General features: G+C 49.4%; 1 protein-coding gene across 5 annotated transcripts in view; it reads right to left on the bottom strand.

Annotated features, from left to right (window-relative positions):
• Positions 1–3,269: 3,269 nt before the first annotated feature.
• Positions 3,270–22,086, bottom strand: part of ASMT (acetylserotonin O-methyltransferase) — a 29,486-nt gene continuing 10,669 nt past the window's right edge. The window contains exons 8-9 of one of the 5 annotated variants that reach the window (XR_010319708.1): positions 19,103–19,205; positions 3,270–8,063 (exon numbers count right to left, since the gene is read on the bottom strand). Coding sequence is in view for 2 of the 5 variants with exons in the window: in XM_064277884.1 (XP_064133954.1) it covers positions 21,819–22,030 (212 nt within the window). In the remaining 3 variants the exon portion in view is untranslated. Of the gene's footprint in view, positions 8,064–8,410; positions 22,031–22,086 lie in introns of those variants that run through there. The other 4 variants (XR_010319706.1, XR_010319707.1, XM_064277884.1 and 1 more) reach the window with 4 other exon arrangements.

The raw sequence follows: 22,086 nt of genomic DNA, 5'->3' as shown, positions 1-22,086 counted from the left end.
TGCCACTGCCCGCCGGGACGAGGTGCAGGCTAACGGAGACACGCACTCCCCTGACAAATGCAATGAACCTCCGAGTCTGACATTCCCAGGAAGTAAACGAGCAGCCAGCTGTCCCGGCTCTCCAGAGCAGCTCCGAAGGCCTCTGCCACCTGCCTGGGAAACAGTGACTCGGTGCTCCGGACAGGACCATCTACTCCAAGGGCTGCAAAGATGCAATCTGACACCGACGGTGGGAAGGGCTGCCCAAGGTGAGCATAATTTACGTCTCACAGTTGTACACGTGGAAAGCGTTGAAACGGCAAATGTTCTGATATACAGGCAGTCCCCAGTGTGAGCGAGATCCGTTCCTACCGTGTCTTTAAGTCAAATTTGTCGGTAAATCATAACAGGTGCCTACGGTTCTTATTTAGCCTTACTTTGGGGACCTCGTGGCGCAGTGGTTAAGGGCTCGGCTGCTCACCAAAAGGTTGGTAGCTTGAACCCACCACCTGCTCCTCGGAAACCCTATGGGGAAGTTCTACTCTGTCCTGTAGGGTCCGTATGAGTCAGAACTGACTCATCTTGGCAATGGGGTTTTTCAAAGTGAGGGAGAATTTACATAACATTAAAGGGCAAGTACATGTCCCTAAGTTAGATGTTCCTAACCCGCAACCTGGGGACTGTCTGTATATATACATAATTAAAGAAAAAAAAAACTCGTTCCTGTGGAGTTGATTCTGACTCATAGCGACCCTACAGGAAAGAGTAGAACTGCCCCCTAGGGTTTCCAACGAGAGGGTGGTGGATTTGAACTGTCGACCTTTTGGTTAGCAGCCAAGCTCTTAAACACTGTGCCACCCGGGCTCCATATATAAATATATATTTATGTATAACATGTATGTGTGTATACATATATCCATATACATACAAATATAGAGACTTCTTCTCACACACTTTGGACATGTTATCAGGAGGGATCAGTCCCTGGAGAAGGACAGCATGCTTGGTAAAGTGGACGGTGAGCAGAAAAGAGGAAGACCCTCAACGAGATGGGCTGACCCAGTGGCTGCAACAAGGGGCTCAAACATAGAAGGATTGTGTGGATGGCGCAGGACCAGGCGGTGTTTCATTTTGTTGTGCGTAAGGTCGCTATGAGTCGGAACTGACTCAATGGCACCTAACGACAACAAGTGTATATATATATAGACACACACACACTCCCTGGGTGCTGCAAACAGTTAGTGCTCAACTATTAGCCAAAAGGTTGGTGTTTGAGCCCACCGAGAAGCACCTCAGAAGACAGGCCTGGCAATCTGCTACTGAAGTGTCCCGGCCGTGAAAACCCCACGGAGCCCACTTCTACTTGCACACCTGGTGTCGTCATAAGTTGAAGTCCACCCAACAGCAACAAGCATATACATATATCTCCATCAGTCTTAGAAGAAATACAACTGGAAGGCTCCTTAGAGGCGAGGATGGCGAGACTTCTTCCTTTGGAGATGTCATTAAGTTCACACGAGGTCATACTGGAGCAGGGTGGGTCCTAATCCCATTTGAGTGGTGTCCTTATAAATGAGGAGAAGAGACACAGAGGGAAGGCGGCCACATGAAGACAGAGCAGAGATTGGAGTGATGTGGCCACAAGCCAAGGAATCCTAGAGCAATCTCCAGAAAAGACATTGAGTTTGGCAAAGTAGAGGGTCAGCGAAAAAATAGGAAGACCCTTAACAAGATGGATTGACACGGTAGCTGCAACCATGGGCTGAAGCCTAACAATGATTGTGAGGATGGTGTAGGACCAGGCAGTGTTTTGTTCTGTTGTGCATGGGGTCACTATGAGTCAGAACCGACTCGATGGCACCTGACAACAACAACAATGGCATGAAACCCAAGGTAATAAATACGTTCCCAAAAAATTCCCCATCGAACTTTCATGATAAAGAGAATCATGGCTGAACTGAGTAGCTGTCAATATTCCCTATTTTACCAAGAGAACAACAGAACATCCCTTTTCAAGATCCCAGCACTTAGAAATTTTAATGCCCCATATTTTAATACTCTCGTACTAAAAATGTCAGACAGACGTGAGTTTTTAATTAAACCGGCCTCATAAAAATGTCTCCCACTTTATATATCTTCGGTCATACAACGGATCCTAGCGTACTGGTGAGGGCTTGAGAATGACGAAATTTGTTCACAATGTTGTTTTAGGTTCCTCGTAAATTCCAAGTCTTCCTTTAAACAGAAATCTGAAATCAGCTGCATCCGGTAACATTGCACCATAAACTAGGTGGTCTAACCCAAGGGAAATAGTTCTCTCTCAGCTCTGGAGACCAGAAGTCTGAAATCAAGGTGTGGGCAGGGCCGCGCTCCCTCCAGAGGCTCTAGGGGAGGACCCTTCCTCATCTCTCCCAGCTTCTGGTGGCTCCAGGCGTTCCTGGGCTGTGGCCACTTCACCCCAATCTATGCCGTCTCCCCTCTGTGTGTCTGCATCTCTTCCTACAAGGACAACAGTCGTGTTGGATAAAGACCACTCTACACCAGTATGAATACTCACACGCATGTGAAAGCTGGGCAACGAATAAGGAAGAGTGAAGAAGAACCTTTGAATTGTGGTGTTGGCGAAGAATACTGAATATACCGCGGACTGCCAAAAGAACCAACAAATCTGTCTTGGAAGAAGTACAGCCAGAATGCTCCTTAGAGGCAAGGATGGTGAGACTTTGTCTCACATACTGTGGACATGTTGTCAGGAGGGACCAGTCCCTGGAGAAGGACATCATGCTTGGTGAAGTAGAGGGTCAGCGAAAAAGAGGAAGACCCTCAAACAGATGGATTGACACAGGGGCTGCAACAATGGGCTCAAGCATAGCGACGATTGTAAGGATGGCATAGGACCGGGCAGTGTTTCGTTCTGTTGTACACGGGGTTGCTATGAGTTGGAATTGACTCAACGGCACCTAACAAGGACACTCCAGTATGACCTTCATGTTACCTTGATTAATCACATCTACAAAGACCCTCTTTCCAAACAAGGTCATGTTCCCAGGTACCAGGGGTCAGGACTTCAACATACCTTTTTGGAGGACTCATTTCATTCCATAACGATACTCACGTACTTGTCTAGAAGGCAGAATGAAGAGCGCATAATTCAAGAAGAATTAGTTTCTGGACGAAAATGACAAAATGAAGTCAGCCATCCTGTACCATCAGGCTGGTACCATCTTTCTCTTCCTCCGAGTCAGACATTTGAGATGGTTTCACGTGGTTGCACGCCAGGGGTCCTCTTTACCCGGGAGGGACAAGGCGTGTGCCTGCTCAGCAGGTTCCAGTCCCGGGTGGTCTTACGGCCAGCTGGCTCTGCCACATGATTCTGGATAACTAATCCATCCAACAGGCTCTGCGGTCTTCACCTGGCAGAAAGACGGGGCTCCTTCCTGAGCCACAGCCAGGCCAGGGAGGCACTCAGGAGCCACGCAAGCATCTTGAATGGCAGAAGGTTTTTTTCTGTCTCCTCAAACCTTTGTGTAAGGGCTTGAAGTGGAAGGAAAGGAGGTCTTGTTTTCCTTGCTTTTGTTTGGTGGAGGGGACGATGCTGGGAGTTAGCTGTGTGGATATAAGGTCTGTGATGTGGAGATAGCCTTGTGTGAGAGAGAACGGGTTTTGTTGTTGTGAGCTGCTGTTGACCTGACCCCAACTCAGGATGACCCTATGTTCAACAGAACGAAACATTGCCCAGCCCTGTGCCATCTTCACGATCCTTGATATGCTGGAGTCCATTGCTTCAGCCACTGTGTATACTGAGTGTCTTCCAATCTCAGGGGCTCATCTCCCAGCATTATATCCGACCATGTTCTATTGTGAACCACAGGGTTTTCATTGGCTGATTTTCGGAAGTAGGTTGCCAGGCCTTTCTTCCTCATCTCTCTTCATCTGGAAGCTTCACTGAAATGTGTCCACCATGGATGACCCTGCTGGTACTTGAAATACTGACAGTATAGCTTCTAGCACTATATCAGACCATGTTCTATGGTGACCTACAGGGTTTTCATTGGCAGGTTTTTAGACATAGATTGCCAGTCCTTTCTTCCTAGTCTGTCTCAATCTGGAGGCACCACTAAAGCCTGTCCCCCCAGTGGCACAGCTTTCAGGATCACAGCAGCAGGCAGGCCATCACAGCACAACAGACTAGCAGGCGGGGGCTGAGAGGACCCAGCAGTGAAGCTGGAATGAAATGATTATTGTCGGGTCACCCAGGGGTCTAGGACAGAGGTGTTTCTGGTAATTCCAGGAGCCGGACGGTGGGCGTGGGTCTTACAAGATGTCTACTTAACCCTGAGAACCAGCCCAGCTTTCACAGTGTCATGGATTGAATTGTGTCCCCCCCAAAATGTGTGTATCAACTTGGTTAGGCCATGATTTCCAGTATTGTGTGGTTGTCCTCCATTTTGTGATTGTAATTTTATGTTAAGAGGATTAGGGTGGGATTGTAATACCTTGCTCAGGTCACATCCCTGATCCAAGGTAAAGGGAGTTTCCCTGCGGTGTGGGGACTTCATATCACCAAGGAAGCAGCACCAGGAGCAGAGCGCGTCCTTTGGACACGGGGTCCCTGTGCCTGAGAAGCTCCTCCACCAGGGAAGATTGAGGACAAGGACCTTCCTCCAGAGTTAACAGAGAGAAAAAGCCTTCCCCTGGAGCTGACACCCTGAATTTGGACTTGTAGCCTCCTAGACTGGGAGAGAATAAAGTTCCATTTGTCAAATCCATCCATTTGTGGTATTTCTGTTACAGCAGTACTAGATGACCAAGACACATAGTAAACGAGGTACTCTGCTCCAGGTAATTCTTTGGGAACAAGGACAACCTCACTTAACCCTTTTCTATTCTCTGCAAGACAAACCTCACGACAAGTGGAGAAGAAAATGAAGTAGCCCCCAGAAAAGATGTGTCAGAAGACCTAATCCCTGGCACCTGGAACATGACCTTGTCTGGAAATAGCGTCTCTGGAGACGTCATCAGTTAGATTACAGTGAGATCATACTGGAGTAGGGTGGGCCCTAATCCCACCTGATGATGTCTTATAAACGAGGAGAGACACAGAGACAGAGAGCCACGCGAACACCCAGCTACAAAACAAGGAACACCAAGCAACGTCCGGGGAGCTACCAGGAACTAGAAGAGAGAAGAAGAGAAAGTTCTTCGTTTCCCTAGAGCCACACCCTGCAGACACCTCGATTTCAGACTCCTGGGCTCCAGAACTGACAGAATAGATTTCTGCTGTTTGAAGCAGCTCCCCCACCCACCCCCCGCCGCCCCACTTCGCTGTCCTTTGGTAGAGCGGCCCCAAGATGCTCACACAAATCCGCTCTCCTTGTCTTTCCACTTGACCTGCTTTCAGCCAAGACCCCGAAATGAGACCAGAGGGCTGTTCACACTGGGCTCTCAAGAAAAGCCATCAAAGCAGCTCAGAAATCTTTATCACCATGAGAAATAAGTCAGCCCGGAAATGAGAACTCATCCCAGTGAACGCTGGATGCTGGCCGCCCGGAGGTGGTGTGCCTGCCGCGAGGCAAACGTAAAGACAGCGAAGCCTCGTTGCACGGCTATGGTTTTGGTCCAACGCACGGGGTGGCAACAGCACAAGGCACTTCTGAGATTTAAAAATAATGAGGAGAAGAAAGGCCTGTGTTTTCCCTGCGGGCAATTCCTTCTCCACCTCGAACTCGTGTGGATTCAGAGTGCTTAGCATGGGAGGGAGTCAGCCAGCCTCTGTCAGGAAGCTCATTAAAATGCCTCTTAGATGTGTGAGCCAACCCCCGTCTGTCAGTCTGTTCTTCTGTGGTGGCTTGTGTGTTGCTATGATGCTGGAAGCTAGGCCCCTGGTGTTTCGAATACCAGCAGCGACCCCCGTGGTGGACAGGTTTCCAGTGGAGCTTCCAGACTAAGACTAGGAAGAAAGGCCTGGAGATCTACTTCCAAAAATCAGCCAATGAAAACCGTATGGGGTGAAGTAGAGAGCCAACGAGGGCGAGGGAGACCCTCAGTGAGATGAACTGAGACAACAGGTACAACAATGGACTCGAACATGCTGGCAATGGCAAGGATGGCATTAGATTGGGCAATGCTTCAGTCTGTTGTACATAAGGTCACCATGAGTCAGAGCCAACTCAGTGGCAGCTACCCATCTCTCTATCATCTATGTCTGTCTGTCTGTCTGTCTATCTACCTATCATCTATCATCTGCCTACCTGTCATCTACTGTCTGTCTGTTATCTATCCATCCATCCATCATACCTATCATCTACCTACCTACCCATCTATCCTCCTATTTATTTATCATCTATGTATCTATCTTATCTATTTGTCTATCTACCTACCTATCTCATCTATCTGTCTGTCTGTCTCTGTTTTCTACACCTGGATCTGAAGGTAATGCAGTACAGAGGGTGTAAGGACTGACTTGATATTGAAAGCAAATTACTGGAAAGACCTGAGAATTGATGAACCGTTGCTGTCATTAGCTGCCCTCAAGTTGGCCCCGACTCACTGCAACCCTACACACCATGGAACAAAACACTGCCCGGTCCTGCACCATCTCCATAATTGGTTGTGAATGAGGCCACTGTGATCCATAGGGTTTTCAGAACTAGATTGCCAGGACTTTCTTCCTCGTCTGTCTCGGTCTGGAAGGTCCGCTGAAACCTGTTCACCATGACAGCAACACATATGCCTCCACTGACAGACGGGTGGGGGCTGCATGTGAGGTGCACTGGCCGGGAATTGAACCCGGGTCTCCCCGACTGAAGGCGAGGAGTCTACCACCAAGCCACCACTGCCCCCTAGTATGTTTGACAAAAGATGGACTCTCCAAATACAAATAATTGACATTCATTATGACCTCTCCTCCCTGGAGAAGGACACCATGCTTGGTGTAGAACAGAGTCAGCAAAAAAGAGGAAGACCCTCAGTGGGATGGATTGACACGGTGGCTGCGGCAATGGGCTCACGCACAGCAACGATTGTGAGGACGGCGCAGAACCGGGCAGTGTTTCGTTCCGTTGTACGTGGGGTCACTGTGAGTCAGAACCCACTTGGCGGCACCTAACAACATCAATCTCTACTGAAACAGGTTGCCAGGACTTTCTTCCACGGCACCAACCTTTACGTTCGTTGCCGATCGCAAACAACTCGAGCCACCAAGGGACTTCCGTTTCAGAAATAGCTGAGCGATACTTTTCAAAGTTGTCAACCTCAGAAGGAACCAAGGAACATCTGAAAAACGGTCACACTTCAGGGGGAAGGGTAGGTAAAGAGCTGTGGGGACTAAATGCAAAGTGGTCCCCACGTGGGACCCTGAGTCAGAAGAAGGCCGTTCTTGGAAATACTGATCAAGTTTGCATGGACCCTGTAGATGAGTGAATAGCATGGATCCAAGGTTAATTTCTTAGTTTTGCAAAAGGCACCACAGTTACATAAGATGCTAACATGAAACATTGTTGCTTGTTGTTACAGAAGGTAACATTTTTACAGAAGAAATTGAAGTAGCTCCCAGAAAAGATGTGTTATAAAAAAAAAAAAACCCGTTGCTATCGAGTCCATGCCAACGCACGGCAACTCCGCGTGTGTCAGAGTAGATCCCTGCTCCACAGGCCTTCGGTGGCGGGTTTATCGGACACAGATCACGAGGACTTTCTTTCGAGTTGTCTCCGGGTGGTCTTCAACCTCCAAGCTTTTAGTTAGCAATTAACCGTCTTCACCAGCCAGGGTCTCCGCCCTGGGAACTGTTGTTGATTGTGGTTAGTTAACGTGGAGTCAAATCTGACTCGTGGCGACGCCGTGTGTGCAGAGTGGAACTGTGCTCCATAGGGTTTTCAAACCCGTGACCTTTCGGGAGCAGACCCCCAAGGCTTTCGTTCAAGATGCCCCTGGGTGAGTTTGAACTGCAACCCATCAGCTGGTTAGTGGAGTGATCAACTGTTTGCAGCAACCAGGAACTGCTGACATTAAAGACTACTCGGCCATCAACAGAAATGAAGTCCTGATGCGCGCTTCCAACTTGGATGAACTTTGAAAACATCACGCTGAGTGAAAGAAGTCACAAAAGAGCAAATACTGTGGGATCTCACTTACGTGAAATAACAAGAACAGGCCAATGTATAGAGATCAAAGTTTATGAGTGGTTACCAGGGGCAGGAGGAAGAGGACCAGGCAGCTATCCTTCAGGAAACACGGTTTCTGTTTACGGTGATGGGAAATTTAGCTGTAATTATGGGCGATGGTTGCACAGCCCGATGAACGGAACTGACACCACTAAATCGTATACCCGCAAAACGCTAAACTGGCAAATGTTGCCTTATATATATTTTTACAACAATTTAAAAAAGTAAAAAAAAAAAAAGGTAGCATGAAGGAAACCTAGAAGCCCTGGTGGGGCCGTGGTTAAGAGCTACGACTGCTCACCAAAAGGTTGGCAGTTTGAATCCACCAGCTGCTCCTTGGAAACCCTATGGGGCAGTTCTACTCTGTCCTATAGGGTCGTTATGAGTGGGAATCCACTCCACGGGAACTGGGTTTGGTTTTTTGGATATATATATAGGTACGGAGCCCTGATAAATATATAGGTATGGATTGACACAGCGGCTGCAACGATGGGCTCGAGCATAGCAAAAATTGTGAGGATGGTGCAGGACCGGGCAGTGTTTTGTTCTGCTGTGCTCCGGGTCGCTATGAGTCAGAATTGAGTCAACAGCACCTAACAACAACAACATGGAGCCCTGGTGGTGCAGTGGTTAAGAACTCAGCTGCTAATCAAAAGGTTGGCAGTTGGAATCCACCAGCCACTCCTTGGAAACCCCGTGGGGCAGTTCTACTGTGTCCTACAGGGTCACTATGAGTTGGAATCGACTCAACAGCAATGGGTTTAGTTTTTTGTTTTCTTCTCTTTTTTTTTTTTTTGAGGGAAAGCTGGGTGAAGGGTATACAAGGACTCACTGTTCTGCATTTGCAACTGTTTGGTAGGGCTACGATGATTCCAGAATGAAAAATTTAGAAGCTCATTTACCAATAAAAAAATCTACAAATGTAAGATAGCTTCTTACTCACTGAACAATACCTTCCATTTTCATACGAATATCCCAGGTGTTCAATAAGGAGAACTGTCTGCACCAAAAAGAAGTTTAAGGTTGATTTCACTCCACAGAAGCTATTATAATTGTCCGACCCGTGAGTATCAGTGCCAGACACTCAGAACCTTCGCTGTGAGAAGCCTGGTTTCACTCGTAATGAAATGAATTATGCAAATATGAAAATATAAGAAAGCAAGGAGTCTTGCACAGAATTTAAGCAAGGTAATTACCCGGATGTTCAAATCGAATATATTAAAAAGTTCGCTGTGATAAATTTAGTCTGAAAGATTTTTTTCTTTTAATTTACTTTCATATCATCTTTATGGAAACCCTGGTGGCGTAGTGGTTAAGTGCTACGGCTGCTAACCAAGAGGTCGGCAGTTCGAATCCACCAGGCGCTCCTTGGAAACTCCATGGTGCAGTTCTACTCTGTCTTGTAGGGTTGCTATGAGTCGGAATCGACTCGACGGCAGTGGGTTTGGTTTGGTTTTTTTTAATCATCTTTATACGCCTACCTTTCATGAGGGACTTTTAATGAGACACCACCTTTCAAATTTCCCCTCCGCTGTTCACTTCCCTGGTGGCGCAGTGGTTAAAGTGCTCGGCTGCGACCCAAAATGTTGGCAGTTGGAACCCACCAGCCGCTCGGTGGGAGAAAGATGTGGCCGTCTGCTTCCGTAAAGATTTACAGCCTTGGAAACCCTATGGGGCAGTTCTACTCTGTCCTACAGTGCTGCTGCGAGTTGGAATCGACGCGATGGCAACAGTTTGGTTTGGTTTTTTTAATTTAATCTTCGAGGGAGCAGATTGACAGATCTTTCTTCCTTGAGCTGCTGGGTGGATCCGAAGAATCGATCTTTCGGTTAGCAGCTGAGTGCTTAACCGCTGTGCCACCAGGGCACCTATGTTTATATACAACAAAGAAAAATCAACGCCCCTGCCTATTGGGAGTCCCACTTACAAACCAGAGGTCGGCATATTTATCTCCGATTGTTATACCAAGTCTCTACTAGTTCTTTACATCTTGTCTTGGGAGGCGATTGGGTTTTCTTTCTAATAGAATCACAGAGAGCCAATTTGGGTGAAAAAGATACCAGTAAGTGTGGGCAGCAAACGGTAAACTTGATCAGCTGTTAACCAAAAGTCTGTAGGTTCAAGTCCACCCAGAGGCACCTTGGAAGAAAGGCCTGGCAAGCTGCTTCTGAGAAATCAGCCACTGAAAACCCCGTGGAGCACAGTTCTACTCTGACACACTTGGGGTCACCGTGAGTCAGAATGGACTCCATGGTAACTGGTTTTTAAAAGGGAAACAAGTCATCCTGTCCCTTCCTGGGCCGGAAGGCATCCGTTGTCTCCAGAGACCACCCACAGGCTCCGTCCTCTCACGCGAAGTGGGCTCGCCATTAAATAAGAGGGGCAGGGGCAATACGCTCCCTTCAAGGACTTTGTAAACTGAAAATCTCTGGAAGAATAATGGACCCCCCCCCCTCAAAAAAAAGCCAAACCCATTGCTGTCGAGTCGATTCTGACTCACAGCGACCCTATAGGACAGGGTAGAACTGCCCCATAGGGTTTCCAAGGAGCAGTTGGTGGATTCCAACTGCCGACCATTCGGTTCGCAGCCTGGCTCCTAACCACTCTACCACCAGGGCTCCAGCAGCCCCGGAGCAGGGCCAGGTGACCCAATAAGCAAGGTATGCGGGCGCCTTCCCACCAGCCTACAGCACCCAGTCCCACCTGATTTTCACCACAGCCAAGATGTGCTGAAACCCACGTGGGTTTGCTCACCACAGGTTGGCAAGTAAATACAATTAAGGCCCTGCACACCTTGCTTAAAGCAAGCAGGTGCACACTGTGTTTACTGGCTAATCCGCCCCTGCCCCCAAGAGTAATTCTAAAACTCAGCACGCACCACACTGCTCTCTTGGAAGAAATCCCAAATGCTCAAACCCTAAACGGAGACTGGATCAAGCTGAAGACATTGAAGCAGAGCTCAGAAAAAAGACTGTGATTGTGCCCCAAAATGTGCCCCTGGCAGCCACTCTCCCTGGCATTTGAAGCACCCTGGTGTGCCTGTATGGGGGCCCTGGTGGCACAGAGGTTAAGCACTCGACTGCTAACCTAAAGGTTTGCGGTTCAAACCCACCAGCAGCTCCGTGGGAGGACAGACCTGGTCATCTGCTCCCGTGAAGACTGCAGCCTTGGAAACCATATGGGGCTGTTCTACTGTCACATGGGATCACCGTGAGTCAGAACTGACTCAACGGCACCCAACAACAACAGGGTTTTCCCAGTCTCCAGCAGAGACATGGCTGGGTTGTGTGTGTGTATGTATATATATATATAGTCACTGTTACGGATTGAATCGTGTCCCCCCAAAACAAGTGTTGAAATCCTAACCCCTACGCGTGTGGATGTAATCCCATTTGGGAATAGGATTTTCTTTGTTATGTTAGTGAGGCCGTGTCAATGTAGGGTAGGACCTAAACCGAGTCACTCCTGAGATATAAAAAGAGCAGGCTAGACCCAGAGAGAAGCCAGCACAGACAGGGGAAGATAGACGCCACGTGAAGATCACCTAGGAATGCTGAGAACACTAGAGAAGCTGAGACAAGGACCTTCCCCCAGAGCCGACAGGGAGAGAGCCTTCCCCTGGAGCCAGTGCCCTGAATTAGGACTTCTAGCTTCCTGAACTGTGAGAAAATAAATGCCTGTTTGTTAAAGCCACCCCCTTGTGGCATTTCTGTTATAACAGCACCAGGGACTAAGACAGTTACCCACCCAAAAGATCAGAAAACCGTTGTATAATCCTCAAGCCCTTTGGTGGAATGAGATCAGAGGAAGGGCAAGAGGCTGCCCCCAATATACCAGCCTGTTTGGGAGAAAAGACAATACGGAAACACACCCCCGAACGAGCTTCCTGAGGCCAACGTAGCAAAGTATCACACGCTGGGTGGCTTAAGGCCACAGGAATGTATTCTCTCACAGTTCTGGGGACCAGAAGTCTAAACCCAAGGTGTGGACAGGGCCGCTCTCCCTCCAGAGGCTCCAGGGGAGGGTCCTTCCTGTCTCTCCCGGCTCCTGGTGGCCCCAGGCGTTCCTGAGCCTGTGGCAACATCACTCCCGTCTCTGCTCTGTCTTCACATGGCATCTCCCCTCTGTCTCTGCAGCTCCTCTTCTCTTCTAAGGACCCCAGTCATTGGATTTACAACCCAAAACCAACCCTGTTACCGCCGAGTCAGTCCCGACTCCTGGCGACCCCATGTGTGACGGAGGAAGACTGAGTCCCACCGGGTATGCTAGGCTGTCATCTTCATGGAAGCAAATGACCAGGCCTCTTCTGCAGAGCCTCTGAGGGGGTTTAAACCATCCGCCTTTAGGTTTGTAGTCGATCACAAACTGCTTGCACCACCGAGGCTCCCACCGTTGGATTCAGGACCCAGTCTAATCCCAAAAAAGAAGCCCTGGAGGTGCGGTGGTTAAGAGCTCAGCTGCTAACTGAAAGCTCAGCGGTTCGAACCCACCAGCCACTCTGAGGGAGAAAGATGTGGCAGTCTGCTTCCGTAAAGCCTTGGAAATCCTATGGGGCAGTCCTCCTCTGTCCTAAAGGATCACTAGGAGTCGGAGCCAATGGCAACTGGTTTGGGTTCCAGGTTTGCTAGTCCAGGACGATCTCGTCTTAAGACCCTTGCCTTCATCACGCCTGCAAAGCAGGGCTTCTGGTTCCTTCTGGTTCAAAGTCCTGGTGCAAAGACCCTATTTCCAAACAAGGTCCTGAGGCAAGGACTTGAACTTTTTTTTGGGTGGGGTGGGGGTGGAAGGACTCCATTGAACCCACGATAGAAGGCAATGTGGAGTAATTTTTTCACCGAAAAAAAAACCCACAAAACAAGGGAAACGGGGTCGTTAAAGAGGTCGGCGTCCTCCTGGGTGCAGCTAAGAAATGTACTGGATGGTGTCAGGACAGAAGCTCACCTGTGTGCCTGCAGGTGGACCAGGATGGCATGGTTAGTGTGCTGAGGGTCAGCATGGGTCACCACCAACCCCACAGGGTGGCTGCAACTAACCAGCCTTCGGGCAGCAGCAGAACCCCTCGTGGAATTTCATCAAACGCTGGCTTTGGTCTGTAAGTGGGTTGCTTCCGGGAATCACAGATAACCTCTCCTGCCTTAAATGCTCAGTTAGACAAACACAACTTTTGGGGCTTTTCGTGGTCCACAATGTCATGACCTTTCAATAAAGAAAGCAAGCCCAGGCAGGACCTGATTTAGTGATAATATTTCCTATCACCTGCCCTTCATCAAACGCAGCGAAGCCTGTGGCCATCCCCGCCCCCCTTCTCCCACCTTCTTCCCAGCATCCCAGTGCTATAAAATCCCTAAGCGTGGGCACCAGCTAAGGCTCGCCGATGAACCCAGCACTAAAACTAAAGCCAAACCAAATCCATTGCTGTCAAGTTGTTTCCAACTCATAACACCCTGGAGAGCAGAGCAGAACTGCCCCATAAGGTTTCCAAGGAGTGGCCGGTGGATTCGAACTCCTGACCCTTTTTGGTTAGCAGCCGTAGTTCTTAACCACTGTGCCACCAGGGCTCCATGGAAACACCGGATTGCTCTGGAATACAAGTCCCAAGCAGGGTGGGACCACGGTGGATACGTTTGCTCACGTCTCCTCAGAGCTCAGCCCTTTGCCTGGAATGTCATAGAGAAGGCTTGATAAATACAAGGAAACAGGGTTTGTTTTTCTTAGGCGATGTGTTCCCCGGATGGCGCGAACATTTAAGCAGTTGAGTGGTTAAGTGCTCAGCTGCTAAGCAAAAGGTTGGTGGTTCAAACCCACCAGAGATGTGGCAGTATGTTTCTATAAAGGTGAACAACCTTGGAAACCCTATGGGGAAGTTCTACTCCGACCTTTAGGGTCGCTATGGGTCAGAATCAACTTGATGACAACCGGTTTACTAACTGAAAGTTTGAATTCACCCAGACGTGCCTCAGAAGAAAGTCTGGGTGATCTGTTTCCAAAAGGTCACAGCCTTGAGAAGTGCACACACAGGGTTGCCGTGAACGAGAGTCAGAATCGACTCCAAGGCAGCTGGTTTGGGTTTTTTAAAATTATATTAATGAGGTCATAACAGAGTAGGGTAGATCCTAAAGCTAAACTCTTGTGAGTGGTGTCTTATATTAAAAAAAAAAAAAGCAGAATAGACACAGAGAGACACATACAGGGGAAGACAGACACCACATGGGGGCTGTCGACAACCAAAAGACCAGCAAGGATGGCCAGCAGACACCAGAAGCTAGAAAAGGGGCTGCAGAAGGAACTGACACAGCTGAGACCCTGATTCGGGCTTTTAGCCTCCAGAGCTGGGAGAAAATAAATTCCTGTTCTTCAAAGCCACCGCCTTGTCGTAGCTGTTACAATAGCCTGTGGTAACTAAAACGCTAAGGAAAACGGGTTTGAGTGTTTTATGGCCAGCGAGGCTCCACTGTGGTCAGGAACCGAATCTCAAAGACATGGGGAGAGTATCTACTCGCGTTCGAGGTGCCCGGCTCCCTGGCTCAAACAGGAACAAGCTTGGCAGAGGTGAGCGTCAGTGACAGACAGGTAGCTGGAGGACAGTCCCAGGTCAGCATCCTCACTGCTATCATGTTTTAGTAAGCATTTGTTGATGTATAATGGACACATAATAAACCACACATCTTTAAAGTGTTGCCCCATAGGGTTTCCTAGGCTGTAATCTTAAAGGACGCAAATCACCAGGTCTTTTCTCCCACAGAACTCCTGGGGGGTGGGGAGCAGGCACTGTCAGAATGATCTCATTAAGGCAACATCAAAAGGGGGAAAGTGTAGGACAGAATTTTCAAATTCTCATGGAATCTAGACTTCCTGGAGCCACGCAGGCTGGATGAACCCCCAAAACCATTGCCCGGAGATAATCTTTCAACCTCAAACTTTAAACAAAAAATATCCCCTTGAAGTCTTCTTAAAACCAAACAGTAGTTTAGCTTAACTAGTGAGGAATTTCTGCCTTGAGCATTGTGCATCTTCAAGATCTAGCTGTATGGGGGAAACCCTGGTGGCGCAGTGGTTAAAGTCCTATGGCTGCTAACTAAAAAGGTCGGCAGTTCGAATCCACCAGCCGCTCCTTGGAAACCCTATGGGGCAGTTCTACTCTGTCCTAGAGGGTCGCTATGAGTCGGAATGGACTCGATGGCAGCGGGTTTTGGTTTTATCTACATGGGACCCGACTAACCACGCAACTGGAAACGTTAGACAGGAAATATAGGAAGCAACGAGTTTATGTTAATGTGGGGGGGGGACAACTCAGAAAGGGAGGGTGAGAAGAGTTGCACAACTCAAAGGATGTCACCAGCATCACCGCATTGCGTATGTAGGAAATGTTGAACTGGCGTACGTTCTGCTCTGTATATTCTCAACAACAACAAAAATAAACTATATTTTAAAATTGTATCTTAATTAGAAGGGCGGGGAGTCTGCCAAAACGGTCTCATTAAGACAACATCTGGTTTTTTTTTTTGAAAACCCAGGCTAAGATTTCTGCTTTCTGCGAAGGGGCTGCTTTTTCGAGCCTCAGTAGAAGGGCGCGTGGAGCAGGAGTGCCCCCTGCAGAGCCGCCTGGGGACTGCGCCCAAGCACAGCCTCCCACCTGCTCCATCCACAGGGACCACCTGGGTGAGGACGTACTGCACTCTCTGGCCTCCCTCCTGGCTTCTGGTGTTGCCGGCCACCTCTGGAGTTCTTTGGCTTCACTTCTGCAGCATCGCTCCGATCTCTGCCTATGTCTTACTCACCTAGTGCTGCTATAACAGAAATACCACAAGCAGGTGGCTTTAACAAACAGAAATTTATGCTCTCACAGTCTAGGAGGCTACAAGTTCAAATTCAGGGCACTGGCTCTAGGGGAAGGCTTATCTCTCTCTGTTGGCTCTGCAGGAATGTCCTTGTCTCTTCTCAACATCTGTGTTGTGTGTGTTTTGCTCTGCGTTTTTACCAAAAATAAAATAAAATAATTTTTTTTTAAATAAAGAAGGCCTTGAACCATGGTCTCATCTAGCCTGAGACCAGAAGAACTAGACGGTGCCCTGCTACCACTACCAACTGTTCAGACCAGGTACACAATAGAAGGTCCTGGATAAAATGGGAGAAAAATGTGGAACAAAACTCAAGTTCCTAAAAAAGGCCAGACTTACTGAACCGATAGAGACTAGAGGAACCCCTGAGACTATCGCCCTGAGACACCCTTTAAACTTGGAATTGAAGCCGCTCCCAGAGATCTCATTTTATCCAAATAATAGGTTGGCTTATAAAATAAACAATACCATCCGTGAGTAACATGCTCCCTTAAATAATCAACTATACGAGACCAAACAGTCCACGTTTACCCTCAAGCACAGACGAGAAGGTAAGGGGTAAGGGGTAAGGGGCAGGGAAGCTAGATTGATGGAAACAGAACAACGAGAATAGAAATAAGGAGAACGCTAACACAGTGTGAAAAGTATAACCAAAGTCATGGAACAATCTCTATAAAAACTGTACTTGGGAACCTGATTTGCTGTGTAAACTTTCTCCTAAAACACAATTAGGTATTATTTAAAAAAAAAAAAAAAATGAAGAAGGTCTTTCAAATACCTTCTCATGTCCCTGCCCCCAGGTGGAGAAGCAGACCCTTCCCGGGCCACCGTCCACACTCTCCTGCCATTGCACCGGGAGACCTTTTCATCAAGGTACTCAGCCCTCGAAGCTGAGTTTGTCACTGCAGAGAACATGACCAGTGAAGTCTACGTGCTCCTGGCTTCACCCCGGGTCTCTCAGCCTCGGAACCACAGACACTTGGCTCTGGTTCATCGTCTGTGGTGGGGGCCGTCCTGTGCGCTGCAGGGTACTGAGCAGCATGCCTGGTCTCCACCCACTCGATGGCAATAGAAACCCCCTGCCCTGGTTCTGACAACCACAAGTGTCTGCAGACATGGCCAAGTGTCCCCTGGGGGACAGAATCACCCCCAGTTAAGAACCACTGCCAAAGATAGATAGATGACAGGTAGGTAGGGTAGGTAGACAGACAAATAGACAGACAGGTAGACAGACAGACAGGTAGATGTTTTTAGGAGCCATCTAGTCGATTCCAACTCATAGCGAACCCATAGGACAGAGAACTGCCCCACAGGGTTTCCAAGGAGCAGCTGGTGGATTTGAACAGCCTATCTTTTGGTTAGCAGCCGAGCTCTTAACCACTGTGCCACCAGGCCTCCTGCCAGGTACACAGACAGATTAAATAGAGAGATGAGATAGGTACGTAACAGATGGCTGGCAGATAAATGCGCACACGCAGGCAGGCAGGCGGGCAAGCACAGACGGATCTCCATGGGGCTGGAGAAGTCCGGCATCAAACAAGGCTTCGTCCCCCTGAGGGAGGGCGATTTGGCAGGACATTGCTGGAGTGGGGATTTATCAAAAATAATCTTTATTCCCCAATAAGTTGAGGTCCCCCACAATGAGCTGCCCACGCACCTTTGAAAGCCCACTACAGGGACCCCATTCTCTGCAGTGAGCCCAGGAGACCCCCAAGGACGGGGACCCCATTCTCAGCGGTGAGCCCAGAGCACCCCCAAGGACAGGGACCCCATTCTCAGCAGGGAGCCCAGAGCACCCCCAGGGACAGGGACCCCATTCTCAGCAGTGAGCCCATGAGACCCCCAAGGACAGGGACCCCATTCTCAGCAGGATACCCCCAGAGACAGGGACCCCATTCTCAGCAGTGAGCCATGAGACCCCCAAGGACAGGGACCCCATTCTCAGCAGTGAGCCCATGAGACCCCGAAGGACAGGGACCCCACTCACAGCAGTGGGCCTAGGTCACCCCAAGGACAGTGACCCACTATGACCTAGCTCAAGTTGGGGCCCCACAGACTGGCAGTTGAACACACTCCCTCAGGCGTGACCAGCTCGTCCATTCCCCGACCATCACAAACCCGTGTTAGTCATTCCCCAACTTTGACAGGACACTTTAAAATGAGGCTGCCTGGTTTCCGAGAACTCGAGAGACACCCAGATGCCCCATATTCTCCTTCCCTCCTGCTTCATCTAATTTTAAAAGGTGTCATGGAATTCTGCACCTTCTCCCCGCTCTCTCTCTTCCGCGACAGATGCCTCTTCAACGGGCTGCACGTCGCAAAAGAAACAGACAGCCTTAGTGCTTGCTTAAACTTCAAGTCTGAGATGGGGGCACCATTTCCTGAAGGCCCTGAGTGGAACAAGTGATTAAGCACTCAACTACAAGCCGAAAGGTTGATATTCAAATCCATCTAGAGGCTCCTAGAAGGAAAGGCCTGGCAACCTACTTCCGACAAACCAGGCTTTGAAAACCCTGCGGAGCACAGTTGTACCCTGACACACATGGGGGTCCCATGACCAAAACCAAAGCAAACCCACTGCCGTTGAGTCGATTCTGACTCACAGCAACCCTCTAGGACAAAGGAGAACTGCCCCCTAGGGTCTCCAAGGCTGGAATCTTTATGGAAGCAGATCGCCACATCTTTCTCCCACGGAGCGGCTAGTGGTTTCAACTACCGGCCTTTCGGCTAGCAGCAGAGAGCTTTAACCACTGCGACTCCAGGGCTCCTGGGGCACCATGAGTTGGGGTCAACTGGACTACAACTGTTTTGGTTTGGTTTTCGAGGAGTTTCAGGTGTCTTGGCGTTTGGGCCCAGATGCCGCAGGTTGAGAGTCAGGAGCTCACAAAATTCAGAAAGGAGGCCCTGGGTGGTGCCAACAGTGAACGCGCTCAGCTGCTAGCCTAAAGGTCGGAGTTTCTAGTCCATCCGGGGTGCCTCGGAAGAAAGGCCTCGTGATCTACTTCTGAAAAACCAGCCATTGAAAACCCCGTGGGGCACACTTCTATTCGGACAGATACGGAGGCGCCATGCGTCGGGCGACCAGATGGCTGCTAACGACAAACAACAACCGCCGTTTCTTACCTCCCGTGGTGTAATAACGATCCCATTCTGTTTTGTCTTCTCGCCTTCCAGTGGGAAAGAAATGATCAGACCGAGAGGAAAGATGGCACCAAATTCCAGTTTTCTGAAGTGTATACAAGAGGAAAATAAGAAGTGGAAACCCTCACTGCCACATCGGAAAAGCCCCAGAAAGGAAGGACGTCTTAGCATCCTGGGGCAGCCATAAAAAAATAGCACAAGGCCAATGGCTTTAAACAACGGAATGTTATTGTCTCTCAAGTTCTGGAGGCTGGAAGGCCAGGTTCAGGGGAAGGGCCAGGCTGATGCCTTCTGAGTCCCTGAGGGGAATCTGTTCCTGCCTCTCTCCAAGCTTCCCGTGACTAGCGACAATTCTCAAGGATCGTAGGCTTGTGCATACGTCTTCACGTGGGCACTGGCTTCCCCGGTGTGACCCAACGTGGGCACTGGCTTCCCCGGAGTGACCCAACCCTGCGTCTGCTGTCCCCTTTGGTAAGATACCACTCAGTGGGGATCAGGTTAGCACCCATCTACTCGTCTGCTCTCCCCTTTGGTAAGATACCACTCAGTGGGGATCGGGTTAGCACCCATCTAGTCATCTGCTCTCCCCGTTGGTAAGATACCACTCAGTGGGGATCAGGTTAGCACCCATCTAGTGGCCTGCTCTCCCCTTTGGTAAGATACCACTCAGTGGGGATCGGGTTAGCACCCATCTAGTCGTCTGCTCTCCCCTTTGGTAAGATACCACTCAGTGGGGATCGGTTAGCACCCATCTAGTCGTCTGCTCTCCCCTTTGGTAAGATACCACTCAGTGGGGATCGGGTTAGCACCCATCTAGTTGTCTTCTCTCCCCTTTGGTAAGATACCACTCAGTGGGGATCGGGTTAGCACCCATCTAGTCGTCTGCTCTCCCCTTTGGTAAGATACCACTCAGTGGGGATCGGGTTAGCACCCATCTAGTTGTCTTCTCTCCCCTTTGGTAAGATACCACTCAGTGGGGATCGGGTTAGCACCCATCTACTCGTCTGCTCTCCCCTTTGGTAAGATACCACTCAGTGGGGATCGGGTTAGCACCCATCTAGTCGTCTGCTCTCCCCTTTGGTAAGATACCACTCAGTGGGGATCGGGTTAGCACCCATCTACTCGTCTGCTCTCCCCTTTGGTAAGATACCACTCAGTGGGGATCGGGTTAGCACCCATCTAGTCGTCTGCTCTCCCCTTTGGTAAGATACCACTCAGTGGGGATCGGGTTAGCACCCATCTAGTCGTCTGCTCTCCCCTTTGGTAAGATACCACTCAGTGGGGATCGGGTTAGCACCCATCTAGTCGTCTGCTCTCCCCTTTGGTAAGATACCACTCAGTGGGGATCGGGTTAGCACCCATCTACTCGTCTGCTCTCCCCTTTGGTAAGATACCACTCAGTGGGGATCGGGTTAGCACCCATCTAGTCGTCTGCTCTCCCCTTTGGTAAGATACCACTCAGTGGGGATCGGGTTAGCACCCATTTAGTCACCTGCTCTCCCCTTTGGTAAGATACCACTCAGTGGGGATCGGTTAGCACCCATCTAGTCACCTGCTCTCCCCTTTGGTAAGATACCACTCAGTGGGGATCGGGTTAGCACCCATCTAGTCGTCTGCTCTCCCCGTTGGTAAGATACCACTCAGTGGGGATCGGGTTAGCACCCATCTAGTGGCCTGCTCTCCCCTTTGGTAAGATACCACTCAGTGGGGATCGGGTTAGCACCCATCTAGTCACCTGCTCTCCCCTTTGGTAAGATATCACTCAGTGGGGATTGGGTTAGCACCCATCTAGTCGTCTGCTCTCCCCTTTGGTAAGATACCACTCAGTGGGGATCGGGTTAGCACCCATCTAGTCGTCTGCTCTCCCCTTTGGTAAGATACCACTCAGTGGGGATCGGGTTAGCACCCATCTAGTCGTCTGCTCTCCCCTTTGGTAAGATACCACTCAGTGGGGATCGGGTTAGCACCCATCTACTCGTCTGCTCTCCCCTTTGGTAAGATACCACTCAGTGGGGATCGGGTTAGCACCCATCTAGTCGTCTGCTCTCCCCGTTGGTAAGATACCACTCAGTGGGGATCGGGTTAGCACCCATCTACTCTGCTACAGTCTCTTTCAGCTTAACGGATAACAAAACAAAAATCCTGTTCCCAAACCTGCCACATAAAGGATTGGTTCCAATAATATTAACGACATCGCCTGCTTGCTTCATCGATGCCACAATATCTTCCTGGAGGACAGAATTCAATCTGTGACATCCAACCCAACTGTGAAACAGAGATGATACAGATATGTCTGGGGTGGAGGTGGAGATAGAGGAGGGATAGATACAGGCGTAGGCGTAAACATGGATGATAGATAGATACATACACACACGTACACGTACACAGATATGTACAGAGAGACAAGACAGAAGACAGACAGGTGACAAAACGATATATGATAGATGATGGATGGATGACAGATGATACAGATAGATAAAAGAGTAGACAGATAATGACAGATAATAGACAAAAAATAAGTGATAGGAAATAGATAAATGATAGATGGGTGGGTGGGTGGGTGGACAGATGGATGATGGACAGACAGGTAGATGATAAACAGATGGATGGTAAACTGATGGATGAATGGACAGACAGACGGACAGCCATCCTACAGTTCCGCCTCTCTGGAGAATCCTGGTTGACACAGCGAGTGGAGTCATTTCCTGACTAAAATAACATCGTAAATTTTCCCTGTTTTCTTGAACTGGAAGCCCCAGAAGCTGGCCGAGGAGACGAGGGTGCTGTACTCGGCTGGGGTCCTCTCCCGGCCCTCGGTCTGCACGAGCATGTTCAGAGAATAGAGCTGGGTGGTCAGGGGCCCTCGCCTGTCCTCGTCCAGGAGGCTTTCAACCACCAGGATGCCACCGCCTAGGGAGGGAGGGGAGGCAGAGTGGGTGGATGGGTGGGTGGGAGGGTGGGTGGGT

The sequence above is a fragment of the Loxodonta africana genome, chromosome X (genome assembly GCF_030014295.1).
Source record: "Loxodonta africana isolate mLoxAfr1 chromosome X, mLoxAfr1.hap2, whole genome shotgun sequence".
NCBI lineage: Eukaryota > Metazoa > Chordata > Mammalia > Proboscidea > Elephantidae > Loxodonta > Loxodonta africana.
This window is presented reverse-complemented; position numbering and strand designations above follow the sequence as displayed.